At 54.5% G+C, this 17,997-nt stretch overlaps 1 protein-coding gene across 1 annotated transcript in view; it reads left to right on the plus strand.

The window, feature by feature from the left end:
- The window catches only part of LOC132385492 (tubulin beta-4B chain-like), a 41,917-nt gene extending 27,689 nt beyond the window's left edge, over nt 1-14,228 (plus strand). Inside the window, exons 2-3 of the mRNA XM_059957601.1 lie at nt 13,898-14,006; nt 14,095-14,228. Coding sequence (XP_059813584.1) covers nt 13,898-14,006; nt 14,095-14,228 — 243 coding nt within the window. The remainder of the gene's footprint in view (nt 1-13,897; nt 14,007-14,094) is intronic.
- Nucleotides 14,229-17,997: the final 3,769 nt, after the last annotated feature.

The following is a 17,997-nucleotide window of genomic DNA, read 5'->3' on the forward strand; positions in this document are numbered from 1 at the left end:
ACAGAGCTGTAGGGAGAGAGTGGGACAGTGGGATTAGTTTGGGGACTGATACAGGGCTGTAGGGAGAGAGTGGGACAGTGGGATTAGTTTGGGGACTGACACAGGGTTGTGGGGTGAGAATGGGACAGTGGGATTAGTTTGGGGACTGATACAGGGCTGTAGGGAGAGAGTGGGACAGTGGGATTAGTTTGGGGACTGGCAAGGCTGTGGGGAGAGAATGGGACAGTGGGAATAGTTTGGGGACTGACACAGGGCTGTGGTGAGAGAGTGGGACAGTGGGATTAGTTTGGGGACTGACACAGGGCTGTGGGGAGAGAGTGGGACAGTGGGATTAGTTTGGGGACTGACACGGCTGTGGGGAGAGAGTGGGACAGTGGGATTAGTTTGGGGACTGACACAGGGATGTGGGGAGAGAGTGGGACAGTGGGATTAGTTTGGGGACTGACACAGGGTTGTGGGGAGAGAGTGTGACAGTGGGATTAGTTTGGGGACTGATACAGGGCTGTGGTGAGAGAGTGGGACAGTGGGATTAGTTTGGGGACTGACACAGGGTTGTGGGGAGAGAGTGTGACTGTGGGATTAGTTTGGGGACTGACACAGGGCTGTGGGGAGAGAGTGGGCCAGTGGGATTAGTTTGGGGACTGACACAGGGTTGTGGGGAGAGTGTGTGACTGTGGGATTAGTTTGGGGACTGACACGGCAGTGGGGAGAGAGTGGGACAGTGGGATTAGTTTGGGGACTGACACAGGGCAGTGCGGAGAGAGTGGGACAGTGGGATTAGTTTGGGGACTGACACAGGGCTGTGGGGAGAGAGTGGGCCAGTCGGATTAGTTTGGGGACTGACACAGGGCAGTGGGGAGAGAGTGGGCCAGTGGGATTAGTTTGGGGACTGACACAGGGTTGTGGGGAGAGAGTGGGACAGTGGGATTAGTTTGGGGACTGGCAAGGCTGAGGGGAAAGAGTGGGACAGTGGGATTATTTTGGGGACTGACAGAGGGTTGTGGTGAGAGTGTGGGACAGTGGGATTAGTTTGGGGACTGACACAGGGTTGTGGGGAGAGAGTGCGACAGTGGGATTAGTTTGGGGACTGACACAGGGTTGTGGGGAGAGAGTGTGACTGTGGGATTAGTTTGGGGACTGACACAGGGTTGTGGGGAAAGAGTGGGCCAGTGGGATTAGTTTGGGGACTGACACAGGGTTGTGGGGAGAGAGTGTGACTGTGGGATTAGTTTGGGGACTGACACGGCAGTGGGGAGAGTGTGGGACAGTGGGATTAGTTTGGGGACTGACACAGGGCAGTGGGGAGAGAGTGGGACAGTGGGATTAGTTTGGGGACTGACACAGGGCTGTGGGGAGAGAGTGGGCCAGTGGGATTAGTTTGGGGACTGACACAGGGTTGTGGGGAGAGAGTGTGACAGTGGGATTAGTTTGGGGACTGACACAGGGCAGTGGGGAGAGAATGGGGCAGTGGGATTAGTTTGGGGACTGACACAGGTTTGTGGGGAGAGAGTGGGACAGTGGGATTAGTTTGGGGACTGGCAAGGCTGTGGGGAAAGAGTGGGACAGTGGGATTAGTTTGGGGACTGACACAGGGTTGTGGGGAGAGTGTGGGACAGTGGGATTAGTTTGGGGACTGACACAGGGTTGTGGGGAGAGAGTGCGACAGTGGGATTAGTTTGGGGATTGGCAAGGCTGTGGGGAGAGAATGGGACAGTGGGATTAGTTTGGGGACTGACACAGGGCTGTGGGAAGAGAGTGTGACAGAGGGATTAGTTTGGGGACTGACACAGGGCTGTGGGGAGAGAGTGGGACAGTGGGATTTGTTTGGGGACTGACACAGGGCTGTGGGGAGAGAGTGGGACAGTGGGATTAGTGTGGGGATTGACACAGGACTGTGGGAGAGAGTGGGACAGTGGGATTAGTTTGGGGACTGACAGAGGGCTGTGGAGAGAGAGTGTGACAGAGGGATTAGTTTGGAGACTGGCACAGGGCTGTGGGAAGAGAGTGGGACAGTGGGATTAGTTTGGGGACTGACACAGGGTTGTGGGGAGAGAGTGGGACAGTGGGATTATTTTGGGGACTGACAGAGGGTTGTGGTGAGAGTGTGGGACAGTGGGATTAGTTTGGGGACTGACACAGGGTTGTGGGGAGAGAGTGCGACAGTGGGATTAGTTTGGGGACTGGCAAGGCTGTGGGAGAGAATGGGACAGTGGGATTAGTTTGGGGACTGACACAGGGCTCTGGGAAGAGAGTGTGACAGAGGGATTAGTTTGGGGACTGACAGGGCTGTGGAGAGAGAGTGTGACAGTGGGATTAGTTTGGGGACTGACACAGGGCTGTGGAGAGAGAGTGTGACAGAGGGATTAGTTTGGAGACTGGCACAGGGCTGTGTGAAGAGAGTGGGACAGTGGAATTAGTTTGGGGACTTACACAGGGCTGTGGGGAGAGAGTGGGACAGTGGGATTAGTTTGGGGACTGACACAGGGCTGTGGGGAGAGAGTGGGACAGTGGGATTAGTTTGGGGACTGACACAGGGATGTGGGGAGAGAGTGGGACAGGGGGATTAGTTTGGGGACTGACAGGGTTGTGGGGAGAGAGTGTGACAGTGGGATTAGTTTGGGGACTGATACAGGGCTGTGGTGAGAGAGTGGGACAGTGGGATTAGTTTGGGGACTGACATAGGGCTGTGGGGAGAGAGTGGGACAGTGGGATTAGATTGGGGACTGACACAGGGCTGTGGGGAGAGAGTGGGCCAGTGGGATTAGTTTGGGGACTGACACAGGGTTGTGGGGAGAGAGTGTGACTGTGGGATTAGTTTGGGGACTGACACAGGGCTGTGGGGAGAGAGTGGGCCAGTGGGATTAGTTTGGGGACTGACACAGGGCTGTGGGGAGAGAGTGGGACAGTGGGATTAGTTTGGGGACTGACACAGGGCTCTGAGGAGAGAATGGGGCAGTGGGATTAGTTTGGGGACTGACACATGACTGTGGGGAGAGAATGGGGCAGTGGGATTAGTTTGGGGACTGACACAGGGCTGTGGGAGAGACTGGGACAGTGGGATTAGTTTGGGGACTGACACAGGGCTGTGAGGAGAGAATGGGGCAGTGGGATTAGTTTGGGGACTGACACAGGACTGTGGGGAGAGAATGAAGCAGTGGGATTAGTTTGGGGACTGACACAGGGATGTGGGGAGAGAGTGGGACAGTGGGATTAGTTTGTGGACGGACACGGGGCTGTTGGGAGGAGTGGGACAGTGGGATTAGTTTGGGGACTGACACAGGGCTGTGGGGAGAGAATGGGACAGTGGGATTAGTTTGGGGACTGACACAGGACTGTGGGGAGAGAATGAAGCAGTGGGATTAGTTTGGGGACTGACACAGGGATGTGGGGAGAGAGTGGGACAGTGGGATTAGTTTGTGGACGGACACGGGGCTGTTGGGAGGAGTGGGACAGTGGGATTAGTTTGGGGACTGACACAGGGCTGTGGGGAGAGAATGGGACAGTGGGATTAGTTTGGGGACTGACACAGGGCTGTGGGGAGAGACTGGGACAGTGGGATTAGTTTGGGGACTGACACAGGGCTGTGGGAGAGAGAGGGACAGTCGGATTAGTTTGGGGACTGACACGGTTGTAGGGAGAGAGTGGGACAGTGGGATTAATTTGGGGACTGACACAGGGCTGTGGGGAGAGAGTGGGACAGTGGGATTAGTTTGGGGACTGACACAGGGTTGTAGGGAGAGAGTGGGACAGTGGGATTAGTTTGGGGACTGACACAGGGCTGTGGGGAGAGAGTGGGACAGTGGGATTAGTTTGGGGACTGACGCAGGGCTGTGGGGCGAGAGTGGGACAGTGGGATTAGTTTGGGGACTGACACAGGGCTGTGGGGAGAGTGAGGGACAGTGGGATTTGTTTGGGGACTGACACAGGGCTCTGGCAGAGAGTGGGCCAGTGGGATTAGTTTGGGGACTGACACAGGGTTGTGGGGAGACAGTGGGAGAGTGGGATTCGTTTGGGGACTGACACAGGACTGTGGGGAGAGCGGGGGACAGTGGGATTAGTTTGGGGACTGACACAGGGCTGTGGGGAGAGAGTGGGTCAGTGGGATTAGTTTGGGGACTGACACGGCTGTGGGGAGAGAGTGGGACAGTGGGATTAGTTTGGGGACTGACACAGGGATGTGGGGAGAGAGTGGGACAGTGGGATTAGTTTGGGGACTGACACAGGGTTGTGGGGAGAGAGTGTGACAGTGGGATTAGTTTGGGGACTGATACAGGGCTGTGGTGAGAGAGTGGGACAGTGGGATTAGTTTGGGGACTGACACAGGGTTGTGGGGAGAGAGTGCGACAGTGGGATTAGTTTGGGGACTGACACAGGGCTGTGGGGAGAGAGTGGGACAGTGGGATTATTTTGGGGACTGACACAGGGCTGTGGTGAGAGAGTGGGACAGTGGGATTAGTTTGGGGACTGACACAGGGCTGTGGGGAGAGAGTGGGACAGTGGGATTAGTTTGTGGACTGACACGGGGCTGTTGGGAGGAGTGGGACAGTGGGATTAGTTTGGGGACTGACACAGGGCTGTGGGGAGAGACTGGGACAGTGGGATAAGTTTGAGAACAGACACAGGACTGTGGGAGAGAGAGGGACAGTGGGATTTGTTTGGGGACTGACACAGGACTGTGGGAGAGAGTGGGACAGTGGGATTAGTTTGCGGACTGACACGGCTGTAGGGACAGAGTGGGACAGTGGGATTTGTTTGGGGACTGACACAGGGCTGTGGGGAGAGAGTGGGACAGTGGGATTTGTTTGGGGACTGACACAGGAATGTGGGAGAGAGTGGGACAGTGGGATTAGTTTGGGGACTGACACAGGGCTGTAGGGAGAGAGTGGGACAGTGGGATTAGTGTGGGGACTGACACAGGACTGTGGGAGAGAGTGGGACAGTGGGATTGGTTTGGGGACTGACACAGGGCTGTGGGGAGAGAGTGGGACAGTGGGATTAGTGTGGGGATTGACACAGGACTGTGGGAGAGAGTGGGACAGTGGGATTAGTTTGGGGACTGACACAGGACTGCGGGAGAGAGTAAAACAGAGGGATTAGTTTGGGGACTGACACAGGGTTGTGGGGAGAGAATGGGACAGTGGGATTAGTTTGGGGACTGATACAGGGCTGCAGGGAGAGAGTGGGACAGTGGGATTAGTTTGGGGACTGATACAGAGCTGCAGGGAGAGAGTGGGACAGTGGGATTAGTTTGGGGACTGATACTGGGCTGTAGGGAGAGAGTGGGACAGTGGGATTAGTTTGGGGACTGACACAGGGTTGTGGGGTGAGAATGGGACAGTGGGATTAGTTTGGGGACTGATACAGGGCTGTAGGGAGAGAGTGGGACAGTGGGATTAGTTTGGGGACTGGCAAGGCTGTGGGGAGAGAATGGGACAGTGGGAATAGTTTGGGGACTGACACAGGGCTGTGGTGAGAGAGTGGGACAGTGGGATTAGTTTGTGGACGGACACGGGGCTGTTGGGAGGAGTGGGACAGTGGGATTAGTTTGGGGACTGACACAGGGCTGTGGGGAGAGAATGGGACAGTGGGATTAGTTTGGGGACTGACACAGGGCTGTGGGGAGAGACTGGGACAGTGGGATTAGTTTGGGGACCGACACAGGGTTGTAGGGAGAGAGTGGGACTGGGATTAGTTTGGGGACAGACACAGGGTTGTGAGGAGAGAGTGGGACAGTGGAATTAGTTTGGGGACTGACACAGGGCTGTGGGAGAGAGAGGGACAGTCGGATTAGTTTGGGGACTGACACGGTTGTAGGGAGAGAGTGGGACAGTGGGATTAATTTGGGGACTGACACAGGGCTGTGGGGAGAGAGTGGGACAGTGGGATTAGTTTGGGGACTGACACAGGGCTGTGGGGAGAGAGTGGGACAGTGGGGTTAGTTTGGGGACTGACGCAGGGCTGTGGGGAGAGAGTGGGACAGTGGGATTAGTTTGGGGACTGACACAGGGCAGTGGGGAGAGAGTGGGACAGTGGGATTTGTTTGGGGACTGACACAGGGCTCTGGCAGAGAGTGGGCCAGTGGGATTAGTTTGGGGACTGACACAGGGCAGTGGGGAGAGAGTGGGACAGTGGGATTAGTTTGGGGACTGACACAGGGCTGTGGGGAGAGAGTGGGCCAGTGGGATTAGTTTGGGGACTGACATAGGGTTGTGGGGAGAGAGTGTGACAGTGGGATTAGTTTGGGGACTGACACAGGGCAGTGGGGAGAGAGTGGGCCAGTGGGATTAGTTTGGGGACTGACACAGGGTTCTGGGGAGAGAGTGGGACAGTGGGATTAGTTTGGGGACTGGCAAGGCTGAGGGGAAAGAGTGGGACAGTGGGATTATTTTGGGGACTGACAGAGGGTTGTGGGGAGAGAGTGGGACAGTGGGATTAGTTTGGGGACTGACACAGGGTTGTGGGGAGAGAGTGGGCCAGTGGGATTAGTTTGGGGACTGACACAGGGTTGTGGGGAGAGAGTGGGACAGTGGGATTTGTTTGGGGACTGACACAGGACTGTGGGAGAGAGTGGGACAGTGGGATTAGTTTGGGGACTGACACAGGGCTGTAGGGAGAGAGTGGGACAGTGGGATTAGTGTGGGGACTGACACAGGACTGTGGGAGAGAGTGGGACAGTGGGATTGGTTTGGGGACTGACACAGGGCTGTGGGGAGAGAGTGGGACAGTGGGATTAGTGTGGGGATTGACACAGGACTGTGGGAGAGAGTGGGACAGTGGGATTAGTTTGGGGACTGACACAGGACTGCGGGAGAGAGTAAAACAGAGGGATTAGTTTGGGGACTGACACAGGGTTGTGGGGAGAGAATGGGACAGTGGGATTAGTTTGGGGACTGATACAGGGCTGCAGGGAGAGAGTGGGACAGTGGGATTAGTTTGGGGACTGATACAGAGCTGCAGGGAGAGAGTGGGACAGTGGGATTAGTTTGGGGACTGATACTGGGCTGTAGGGAGAGAGTGGGACAGTGGGATTAGTTTGGGGACTGACACAGGGTTGTGGGGTGAGAATGGGACAGTGGGATTAGTTTGGGGACTGATACAGGGCTGTAGGGAGAGAGTGGGACAGTGGGATTAGTTTGGGGACTGGCAAGGCTGTGGGGAGAGAATGGGACAGTGGGAATAGTTTGGGGACTGACACAGGGCTGTGGTGAGAGAGTGGGACAGTGGGATTAGTTTGTGGACGGACACGGGGCTGTTGGGAGGAGTGGGACAGTGGGATTAGTTTGGGGACTGACACAGGGCTGTGGGGAGAGAATGGGACAGTGGGATTAGTTTGGGGACTGACACAGGGCTGTGGGGAGAGACTGGGACAGTGGGATTAGTTTGGGGACCGACACAGGGTTGTAGGGAGAGAGTGGGACTGGGATTAGTTTGGGGACAGACACAGGGTTGTGAGGAGAGAGTGGGACAGTGGAATTAGTTTGGGGACTGACACAGGGCTGTGGGAGAGAGAGGGACAGTCGGATTAGTTTGGGGACTGACACGGTTGTAGGGAGAGAGTGGGACAGTGGGATTAATTTGGGGACTGACACAGGGCTGTGGGGAGAGAGTGGGACAGTGGGATTAGTTTGGGGACTGACACAGGGCTGTGGGGAGAGAGTGGGACAGTGGGGTTAGTTTGGGGACTGACGCAGGGCTGTGGGGAGAGAGTGGGACAGTGGGATTAGTTTGGGGACTGACACAGGGCAGTGGGGAGAGAGTGGGACAGTGGGATTTGTTTGGGGACTGACACAGGGCTCTGGCAGAGAGTGGGCCAGTGGGATTAGTTTGGGGACTGACACAGGGCAGTGGGGAGAGAGTGGGACAGTGGGATTAGTTTGGGGACTGACACAGGGCTGTGGGGAGAGAGTGGGCCAGTGGGATTAGTTTGGGGACTGACATAGGGTTGTGGGGAGAGAGTGTGACAGTGGGATTAGTTTGGGGACTGACACAGGGCAGTGGGGAGAGAGTGGGCCAGTGGGATTAGTTTGGGGACTGACACAGGGTTGTGGGGAGAGAGTGGGGACAGTGGGATTAGTTTGGGGACTGGCAAGGCTGAGGGGAAAGAGTGGGACAGTGGGATTATTTTGGGGACTGACAGAGGGTTGTGGGGAGAGAGTGGGACAGTGGGATTAGTTTGGGGACTGGCAAGGCTGAGGGGAAAGAGTGGGACAGTGGGATTATTTTGGGGACTGACAGAGGGTTGTGGGGAGAGAGTGGGACAGTGGGATTAGTTTGGGGACTGGCAAGGCTGAGGGGAAAGAGTGGGACAGTGGGATTATTTTGGGGACTGACAGAGGGTTGTGGGGAGAGAGTGGGACAGTGGGATTAGTTTGGGGACTGGCAAGGCTGAGGGGAAAGAGTGGGACAGTGGGATTAGTTTGGGGACTGGCAAGGCTGAGGGGAAAGAGTGGGACAGTGGGATTATTTTGGGGACTGACACAGGGTTGTGGGGAGAGAGTGGGACAGTGGGATTAGTTTGGGGACTGGCAAGGCTGTGGGGAGAGAGTGGGACAGTGGTATTAGTTTGGGGACTGACACAGGGTTGTGGGGAGAGAGTGCGACAGTGGGATTAGTTTGGGGACTGACACAGGGTTGTGGGGAGAGAGTGGGACATTGGGATTAGTTTGGGGACTGACACAGGGCTGTGAGGAGAGAATGGGGCAGTGGGATTAGTTTGGGGACTGACACATGACTGTGGGGAGAGAATGGGGCAGTGGGATTAGTTTGGGGACTGACACAGGGCTGTGGGAGAGACTGGGACAGTGGGATTAGTTTGGGGACTGACACAGGGCTGTGAGGAGAGAATGGGGCAGTGGGATTAGTTTGGGGACTGACACAGGGATGTGGGGAGAGAGTGGGACAGTGGGATTAGTTTGGGGACTGACAGGGTTGTGGGGAGAGAGTGTGACAGTGGGATTAGTTTGGGGACTGATACAGAGCTGCAGGGAGAGAGTGGGACAGTGGGATTAGTTTGGGGACTGATACTGGGCTGTAGGGAGAGAGTGGGACAGTGGGATTAGTTTGGGGACTGACACAGGGTTGTGGGGTGAGAATGGGACAGTGGGATTAGTTTGGGGACTGATACAGGGCTGTAGGGAGAGAGTGGGACAGTGGGATTAGTTTGGGGACTGGCAAGGCTGTGGGGAGAGAATGGGACAGTGGGAATAGTTTGGGGACTGACACAGGGCTGTGGTGAGAGAGTGGGACAGTGGGATTAGTTTGTGGACGGACACGGGGCTGTTGGGAGGAGTGGGACAGTGGGATTAGTTTGGGGACTGACACAGGGCTGTGGGGAGAGAATGGGACAGTGGGATTAGTTTGGGGACTGACACAGGGCTGTGGGGAGAGACTGGGACAGTGGGATTAGTTTGGGGACCGACACAGGGTTGTAGGGAGAGAGTGGGACTGGGATTAGTTTGGGGACAGACACAGGGTTGTGAGGAGAGAGTGGGACAGTGGAATTAGTTTGGGGACTGACACAGGGCTGTGGGAGAGAGAGGGACAGTCGGATTAGTTTGGGGACTGACACGGTTGTAGGGAGAGAGTGGGACAGTGGGATTAATTTGGGGACTGACACAGGGCTGTGGGGAGAGAGTGGGACAGTGGGATTAGTTTGGGGACTGACACAGGGCTGTGGGGAGAGAGTGGGACAGTGGGGTTAGTTTGGGGACTGACGCAGGGCTGTGGGGAGAGAGTGGGACAGTGGGATTAGTTTGGGGACTGACACAGGGCAGTGGGGAGAGAGTGGGACAGTGGGATTTGTTTGGGGACTGACACAGGGCTCTGGCAGAGAGTGGGCCAGTGGGATTAGTTTGGGGACTGACACAGGGCAGTGGGGAGAGAGTGGGACAGTGGGATTAGTTTGGGGACTGACACAGGGCTGTGGGGAGAGAGTGGGCCAGTGGGATTAGTTTGGGGACTGACATAGGGTTGTGGGGAGAGAGTGTGACAGTGGGATTAGTTTGGGGACTGACACAGGGCAGTGGGGAGAGAGTGGGCCAGTGGGATTAGTTTGGGGACTGACACAGGGTTGTGGGGAGAGAGTGGGACAGTGGGATTAGTTTGGGGACTGGCAAGGCTGAGGGGAAAGAGTGGGACAGTGGGATTATTTTGGGGACTGACACAGGGCTGTGGTGAGAGTGTGGGACAGTCAGATTAGTTTGGGGACTGACACAGGGTTGTGGGGAGAGAGTGCGACAGTGGGATTAGTTTGGGGACTGACACAGGGTTGTGGGGAGAGAGTGGGACATTGGGATTAGTTTGGGGACTGACACAGGGCTGTGAGGAGAGAATGGGGCAGTGGGATTAGTTTGGGGACTGACACATGACTGTGGGGAGAGAATGGGGCAGTGGGATTAGTTTGGGGACTGACACAGGGCTGTGGGAGAGACTGGGACAGTGGGATTAGTTTGGGGACTGACACAGGGCTGTGAGGAGAGAATGGGGCAGTGGGATTAGTTTGGGGACTGACACAGGGATGTGGGGAGAGAGTGGGACAGTGGGATTAGTTTGGGGACTGACAGGGTTGTGGGGAGAGAGTGTGACAGTGGGATTAGTTTGGGGACTGATACAGGGCTGTGGTGAGAGAGTGGGACAGTGGGATTAGTTTGGGGACTGACATAGGGCTGTGGGGAGAGAGTGGGATAGTGGGATTAGTTTGGGGACTGACACAGGGCTGTGGGGAGAGAGTGGGCCAGTGGGATTAGTTTGGGGACTGACACAGGGTTGTGGGGAGAGAGTGTGACTGTGGGATTAGTTTGGGGACTGACACAGGGCTGTGGGGAGAGAGTGGGCCAGTGGGATTAGTTTGGGGACTGACACAGGGCTGTGGGGAGAGAGTGGGACAGTGGGATTAGTTTGGGGACTGACACAGGGCTGTGAGGAGAGAATGGGGCAGTGGGATTAGTTTGGGGACTGACACATGACTGTGGGGAGAGAATGGGGCAGTGGGATTAGTTTGGGGACTGACACAGGGCTGTGGGAGAGACTGGGACAGTGGGATTAGTTTGGGGACTGACACAGGGCTGTGAGGAGAGAATGGGGCAGTGGGATTAGTTTGGGGACTGACAGGACTGTGGGGAGAGAATGAAGCAGTGGGATTAGTTTGGGGACTGACACAGGGATGTGGGGAGAGAGTGGGACAGTGGGATTAGTTTGGGGACTGACACGGCTGTGGGGAGAGAGTGGGACAGTGGGATTAGTTTGGGGACTGACACAGGGATGTGGGGAGAGAGTGGGACAGTGGGAATAGTTTGGGGACTGACACAGGGTTGTGGGGAGAGAGTGTGACAGTGGGATTAGTTTGGGGACTGATACAGGGCTGTGGTGAGAGAGTGGGACAGTGGGATTAGTTTGGGGACTGACACAGGGCTGTGGGGAGAGAGTGGGGCAGTGGGATTAGTTTGGGGACTGACACAGGGTTGTGGGGAGAGAGTGGGCCAGTGGGATTAGTTTGGGGACTGGCACAGGGTTGTGGGAGAGAGTGAGACTGTGGGATTAGTTTGGGGACTGACACAGGGCTGTGGGGAGAGAGTGGGCCAGTGGGATTAGTTTGGGGACTGACACAGGGTTGTGGGGAGAGTGTGTGACTGTGGGATTAGTTTGGGGACTGACACGGCAGTGGGGAGAGAGTGGGACAGTGGGATTAGTTTGGGGACTGACACAGGGCAGTGGGGAGAGAGTGGGACAGTGGGATTAGTTTGGGGACTGACACAGGGCTGTGGGGAGGGAGTGGGCCAGTGGGATTAGTTTGGGGACTGACATAGGGTTGTGGGGAGAGAGTGTGACAGTGGGATTAGTTTGGGGACTGACACAGGGCAGTGGGGAGAGAGTGGGCCAGTGGGATTAGTTTGGGGACTGGCAAGGCTGAGGGGAAAGAGTGGGACAGTGGGATTATTTTGGGGACTGACAGAGGGTTGTGGTGAGAGTGTGGGACAGTGGGATTAGTTTGGGGACTGACACAGGGCTGTGAGGAGAGAATGGGGCAGTGGGATTAGTTTGGGGACTGACACATGACTGTGGGGAGAGAATGGGCAGTGGATTAGTTTGGGGACTGACACAGGGCTGTGGGAGAGACTGGGACAGTGGGATTAGTTTGGGGACTGACACAGGGCTGTGAGGAGAGAATGGGGCAGTGGGATTAGTTTGGGGACTGACACAGGGATGTGGGGAGAGAGTGGGACAGTGGGATTAGTTTGGGACTGACAGGGTTGTGGGGAGAGAGTGTGACAGTGGGATTAGTTTGGGGACTGATACAGGGCTGTGGTGAGAGAGTGGGACAGTGGATTAGTTTGGGGACTGACATAGGGCTGTGGGGAGAGAGTGGGACAGTGGATTAGTTTGGGGACTGACACAGGGCTGTGGGAGAGAGTGGCCAGTGGATTAGTTTGGGACTGACACAGGGTTGTGGGGAGAGAGTGTGACTGTGGGATTAGTTTGGGGACTGACACAGGGCTGTGGGAGAGAGTGGGCCAGTGGGATTAGTTTGGGGACTGACACAGGGCTGTGGGGAGAGAGTGGGACAGTGGGATTAGTTTGGGGACTGACACAGGGCTGTGAGGAGAGAATGGGGCAGTGGGATTAGTTTGGGGACTGACACAGGGCTGTGGGAGAGACTGGGACAGTGGGATTAGTTTGGGGACTGACACAGGGCTGTGGTGAGAGATTGGGACAAGGGATTAGTTTGGGGACTGACTTAGGGCCCTGTGGTGAGAGAGTCTGACAGTCGGATTAGTTTGGGGACTAATCCGGCTGTGGAGAATGTGTGGTCAGTGGGTTAGATTGGGGACTGATACAGGGATGTGGTGAGAGATTAGGACAGTGCGATTAGTTTGAGGACTGACACAGGGCTCTGTTGGAGAGAGAGGGACATTGGATTAGTTTGGGGACTGACTCAGGGCAGTGGGGTGAGAGTGTGACAGTGGCATTAGTTTGGGGTCCAACTGGGCTGTGGGAGAGAGTGGGGCAAAAGAAACGTTTCTCATCTCTCCCCCCTGCCCCCTCCACCCCTATCCCTCCCCCTCTCTCCTCTCTCCCCCTGCCCCCCACCCCTATCCCCCTCTCTCCTCCCTCTCTCCCTGCCCCCTCCACCCTATCCCTCCCCCTCTCTCCTCCCTCTCTCCCCCTGCCCCCCTCCACCCCTATCCCTCCCCCTCTCCTCCCACTCTCCCCTGCCCCCCTCCACCCCTATCCCTCCCCCTCTCTCCTCCCTCTCTCCCCCTGCCCCCTCCACCCCTATCCCTCCCCCTCTCTCCTCCCTCTCCCCCCTGCCCCCTCCACCCCTATCCCTCCCCCTCTCTCCTCTCTCCCCCTGCCCCCCACCCCTATCCCTCCCCCTCTCTCCTCCCTCTCTCCCCTGCCCCCCTCCACCCCTATCCCTCCCCCTCTCTCCTCCCTCTCCCCCTGCCCCCTCCACCCCTATCCCTCCCCCTCTCTCCTCCCTCTCCCCCTGTCCCCCTCCACCCCTATCCCTCCCCCTCTCTCCTCCCTCTCCCCCTCTCTCCTCCCTCTCCCCCTGCCCCCTCCACCCCTATCCCTCCCCCTCTCTCCTCCCTCTCCCCCTGCCCCCCTCCACCCCTATCCCTCCCCCTCTCTCCTCCCTCTCCCCCTGCCCCCCTCCACCCCTATCCCTCCCCCTCTCCTCCCTCTCCCCCTGCCCCCCTCCACCCCTATCCCTCCTTGCTCCCTCCCCTTCTTTTCCCTCTTCCTGTCCTGTCTTCCCTTTTACCATCCTCTTTTCCTCCTCCTTCCCTCCTTATACTCGTTAGTTCTCTCTCTCACTCTTCTCTGTCTTTCTATCACTCTCCTCCCCCCTTCACTCTCCACCTCTTCCCCCTTCATCCCTCTATACCCCCCACAGTTCTGGGAAGTCATCAGTGATGAACAAGGCATCGACTGCACTGGGACCTACAGAGGTGACAGTGACTTGCAGCTGGAAAGGATCAATGTCTATTACAATGAAGCCACAGGTACACCTCCCTCCGTCTGTGCTCCCTCCACCCCACCCCACCCTGTGCCCCAGCTCTCCTTTCTGAGGACCCTCATCTCCTCTTGCAGGTGGCAAGTACGTACCCAGGGCCATACTGGTCGATCTGGAGCCGGGCACGATGGACTCCGTACGGTCGGGGCCCTTCGGGCAGATCTTCCGACCTGACAACTTTGTTTTTGGTGAGTGGTCAGCCAGGGACTAATCTGAGGGATCAGGGGTGGGCCTGGAGAAAGTGGTGAGACTTGGGTGGAGGGGGTTGGCTGTTTGGCACAGTTTGCTCGGCAGACCGGCCTTGGGTGAGAAATTAGAACATATATTACAACTAGTATGGAGTTAAATAGGTGGATGGCTGGGTTCCAAGGCTGGTTGTGCGGGAAGGACTGTGCATTTCATCATCGTCAAATATTACGATGACCGGTGAAGAATGAGACTGGCTAACGGGTTGCCATGGTGACGATGGAGACCTACGTAACTCCTGTCCTACATGGAAACTTGTTTTATAGGCCATAAGACATAGGGACAGAATGAGGCCATTCAGCCCATCGATTGAAATTGATCACAGCCGAGTGTGAGGTGTTGCTGCTCGGTAGGGCCAGCCAGGGCACAGAGGAGTGAGGTAGAACAAAGGGATCTGGGATTGCAGGCCCGTAATTCACTGAAAGTGGGGTCACAGGTAGATGGGGTCATAAAGAAAGCTTCTGGCACATTCATAAATCATTGTATTGAGTGCAGGAGATGTTGAACTTGTAGAAGATGCTGGTGAGGCCTAATTTGGAGTGTTGTGAACAAGAGAAAATCTGCAGATGCTGGAAATTGAGCAACACACACAAAATGCCGGAAGAACTCAGCTATGGAAAAGGGTACAGTCGATGTTTCGGACTGAAACCCTTCTGCAGTATTCTGTCCAGTTTTAGTCACCTACCTGCAGGAAAGACGTAAATAAGCTTGAACGAGTACAGGGGAAATTTATAAGGATGTTGCTGGGTCTGGAGAAAGATTGAATAGGTTAGGACTTTATTCCCTGGAGTGTAGAAGACTGAGAAGAGATTGATAGAGGTGTACAAGATTAAGAGAGGTATAGATACGAATTTTGGGCTTTTTCCACTGAGGTTGGCTAGGATGACACAGTTTAGATTGAAAGGTGAAAAGTGTAAGGGGAACATGAGAGGAAACTCCTTCACCTGGATCGAGCTTGATTTCAATGTTTAAGACAAGGATGGGAGGGGCACGGAGGGTTATGCTTGCAATGTGGGTTGGTGGGAGTAGGCAGATTAAGTGGTTCAGCATGGACTAGATGGGCTGAAGGACATTGTTACTATTGTCACAATACCTTTGTCAACCCTTATAACTTCTGGTTCCTTTTGGGTGCAAGGGGAGGCAGTGGGGACAAACTCCCATTTCCAATTGCAGCACCCTCAGACAACCAAGTCCAGCTCCCCTGCCCAGCTGAACTGTTTCTACTGACAGGAGAGGGGACAAAGGCAGGACGGAGAGAAGTTTTGGGCAGATGGGGCTTGTCAGCAGCTCATCTAGGAGAAGGAAAACTCTGATCTGCTTTGCGGCTATACACACTCGTGGGGAATGTTTCGGGAATAAACCTGGAGAGAGCTGGAGTCCCTACATCGAGTTCAACACTGACTAGTGACTCCTGCGATGCCACTGTTAGTGTCCCTTCAGCTGTGTGAGAGAGGGAGCTTGCTTTCCACATTGGCTTGGTACACACAACAAACGGTTCGTTTACAACACAGGACATTAGGCTGGTGGTAGGGACAGTGTGGGGGAAGAAACCCTTTCCCACCCTGACAGTCTTCGTCCGAAGACGAAGGGGTGGGTCGGAGAGATGGGCGGACGGATGAGAGGGGAGAGGTTGGGTTGAGTTGTTCCGCAATCTTGGCAATTGACTTTGTCAGTCTACAAGGAGACATCATCAGTGTGGTGTTAATTTCTGCTCTGTTCTCTGAATACTTGGCCTTTATATACCTATCAGTTGATTGGTTGTCATTTCCGAAACCTAATTGTGACGCAGGGTGGGGTTGCTTGTGTGCTGAACTCATAAGCAGGATTCATGTCTGCTCCGATTTGTTCCTGGAACTCTTGCAGACCACGGGTTTGACTCCACTCATGCCCAGTCAAATTTGCGCCCCTCCCAATCCTCATGGGTAGAGATGAGGGAGAGTCGGTCATGCCATTTCACAGAGAGCTGATACTCACTGACACTGACATTCGTGGCTAGTTTTCTCCCAGTACGGCTGATGTAAAAAGGAACAACAGGGAGAAGGTTCAAACATCAGCAGTGTGGGGGGACAGAGGAGTCCTCGTGCAAGACTCCCAGAAAGTTAGTTTATAGGTTGAGTCTGTGGTAAAGAAGGTAAATTCAATGTTGGCATTTATTTCAAAGGGAACAGAATATACCAGAAGCAGAAGCCATACTTGGAATATTGTCAACAGTTTTGGTCACTATATCTCATAGAAACATAGAAAATAGGTGCAGGAGTAGGCCATTCGGCCCTTCGAGCCTGCACCGCCATTCAGTATGATCATGGCTGATCATCCAACTCAGAACCCTGTACCTGCTTTCTCTCCATACCCCCTGATCCCTTTAGCCACAAGGGTCATATCTAACTTCCTCTTAAATATAGCCAATGAACCGGCCAAAAACTGTTTCCTGTGGCAGAGAATTCCACAGATTCCCCACTCTCTGTGTGAAGAAGTTTTTCCTCATCTCGGTCCTAAAAGGCTTCCCCTTTATCATTAAACTGTGACCCCTCGTTCTGGACTTCCCCAACATCGGAAACAATCTTCCTGCATCTAGCCTGTCCAACCCCTTTAGAATTTTATACGTTTCAACCCCTCAATCTTCTAAATTCCAGTGAGTATAAGCCCAGTCGATCCAGTCTTTCTTCATATGAAAGTCCTGCCATCCCAGGAATCAATCTGGTGAACCTTCTCTGTACTCCCTCTATGGCAAGAATGTCTTTCCTCAGATTAGGGGACCAAAACTGCACACAATACTCTAGGTGCGGTCTCACCAAGGCCTTGTACAACTGCAGTAGAACCTCCCTGCTCCTGTACTCAAATCCTTTTGCTATGAATGCCAACATACCATTTGCCTTTTTCACTGCCTGCTGTACCTGCATGCCCACCTTCAATGACCGGTGTACAATGACACCCAGGTCTCGTTGCACCTCCCCTTTTCCTAATCGGCCACCGTTCAGATAATAATCTGTTTTCCTGTTCTTGCAACCAAAGTGGATAACCTCACATTTATCCACATTAAATTGCATCTGCCATGAATTTGCCCACTCACCTAACCTATCCAAGTCACCCTGCATCCTCTTAGCATCCTCCTCACAGCTAACACCGCCATCCAGCTTTGTGTCATCCGCAGACTTGGAGATGCTGTATTTAATTACCTCGTCTAAATCATTAATATATATTGTAAACAACTGGGGTCCCAGCACTGAGCCTTGTGGTACCCCACTAGTCACTGCCTGCCATTCTGAAAAGGTCCCATTTACCCCCACTCTTTGCTTCTTGTCTGCCAACCAATTCTCTATCCACATCAACACCATACCCCCAATACCGTGTGCTTTAAGTTTACATACCAATATCCTGTGTGGGACCTTGTCAAAAGCCTTTTGAAAATCCAAATATATCACATCCACTGGCTCTCCCCATTCACTCTACTAGTTACATCTTCAAAAAATTCTATAAGATTCATCAGACATGATTTTCCTTTCACAAATCCATGCTGACTTTGTCCGATGATTTCACCTCTTTCCAAATGTACTGTTATCACATCTTTGATAACCGACTCTAGCATTTTCCCCACCACCGATGTCAGACAAACCGGTCTATAATTCCCCGGTTTCTCTCTCCCTCCTTTTTTAAAAAGTGGGGTTACATTAGCCACCCTCCAATCCTCAGGAACTAATCCAGAATCCAAGGAGTTTTGAAAAATTATCATTAAT

Source organism: Hypanus sabinus (genome assembly GCF_030144855.1).
Source record: "Hypanus sabinus isolate sHypSab1 chromosome 24 unlocalized genomic scaffold, sHypSab1.hap1 SUPER_24_unloc_21, whole genome shotgun sequence".
NCBI lineage: Eukaryota > Metazoa > Chordata > Chondrichthyes > Myliobatiformes > Dasyatidae > Hypanus > Hypanus sabinus.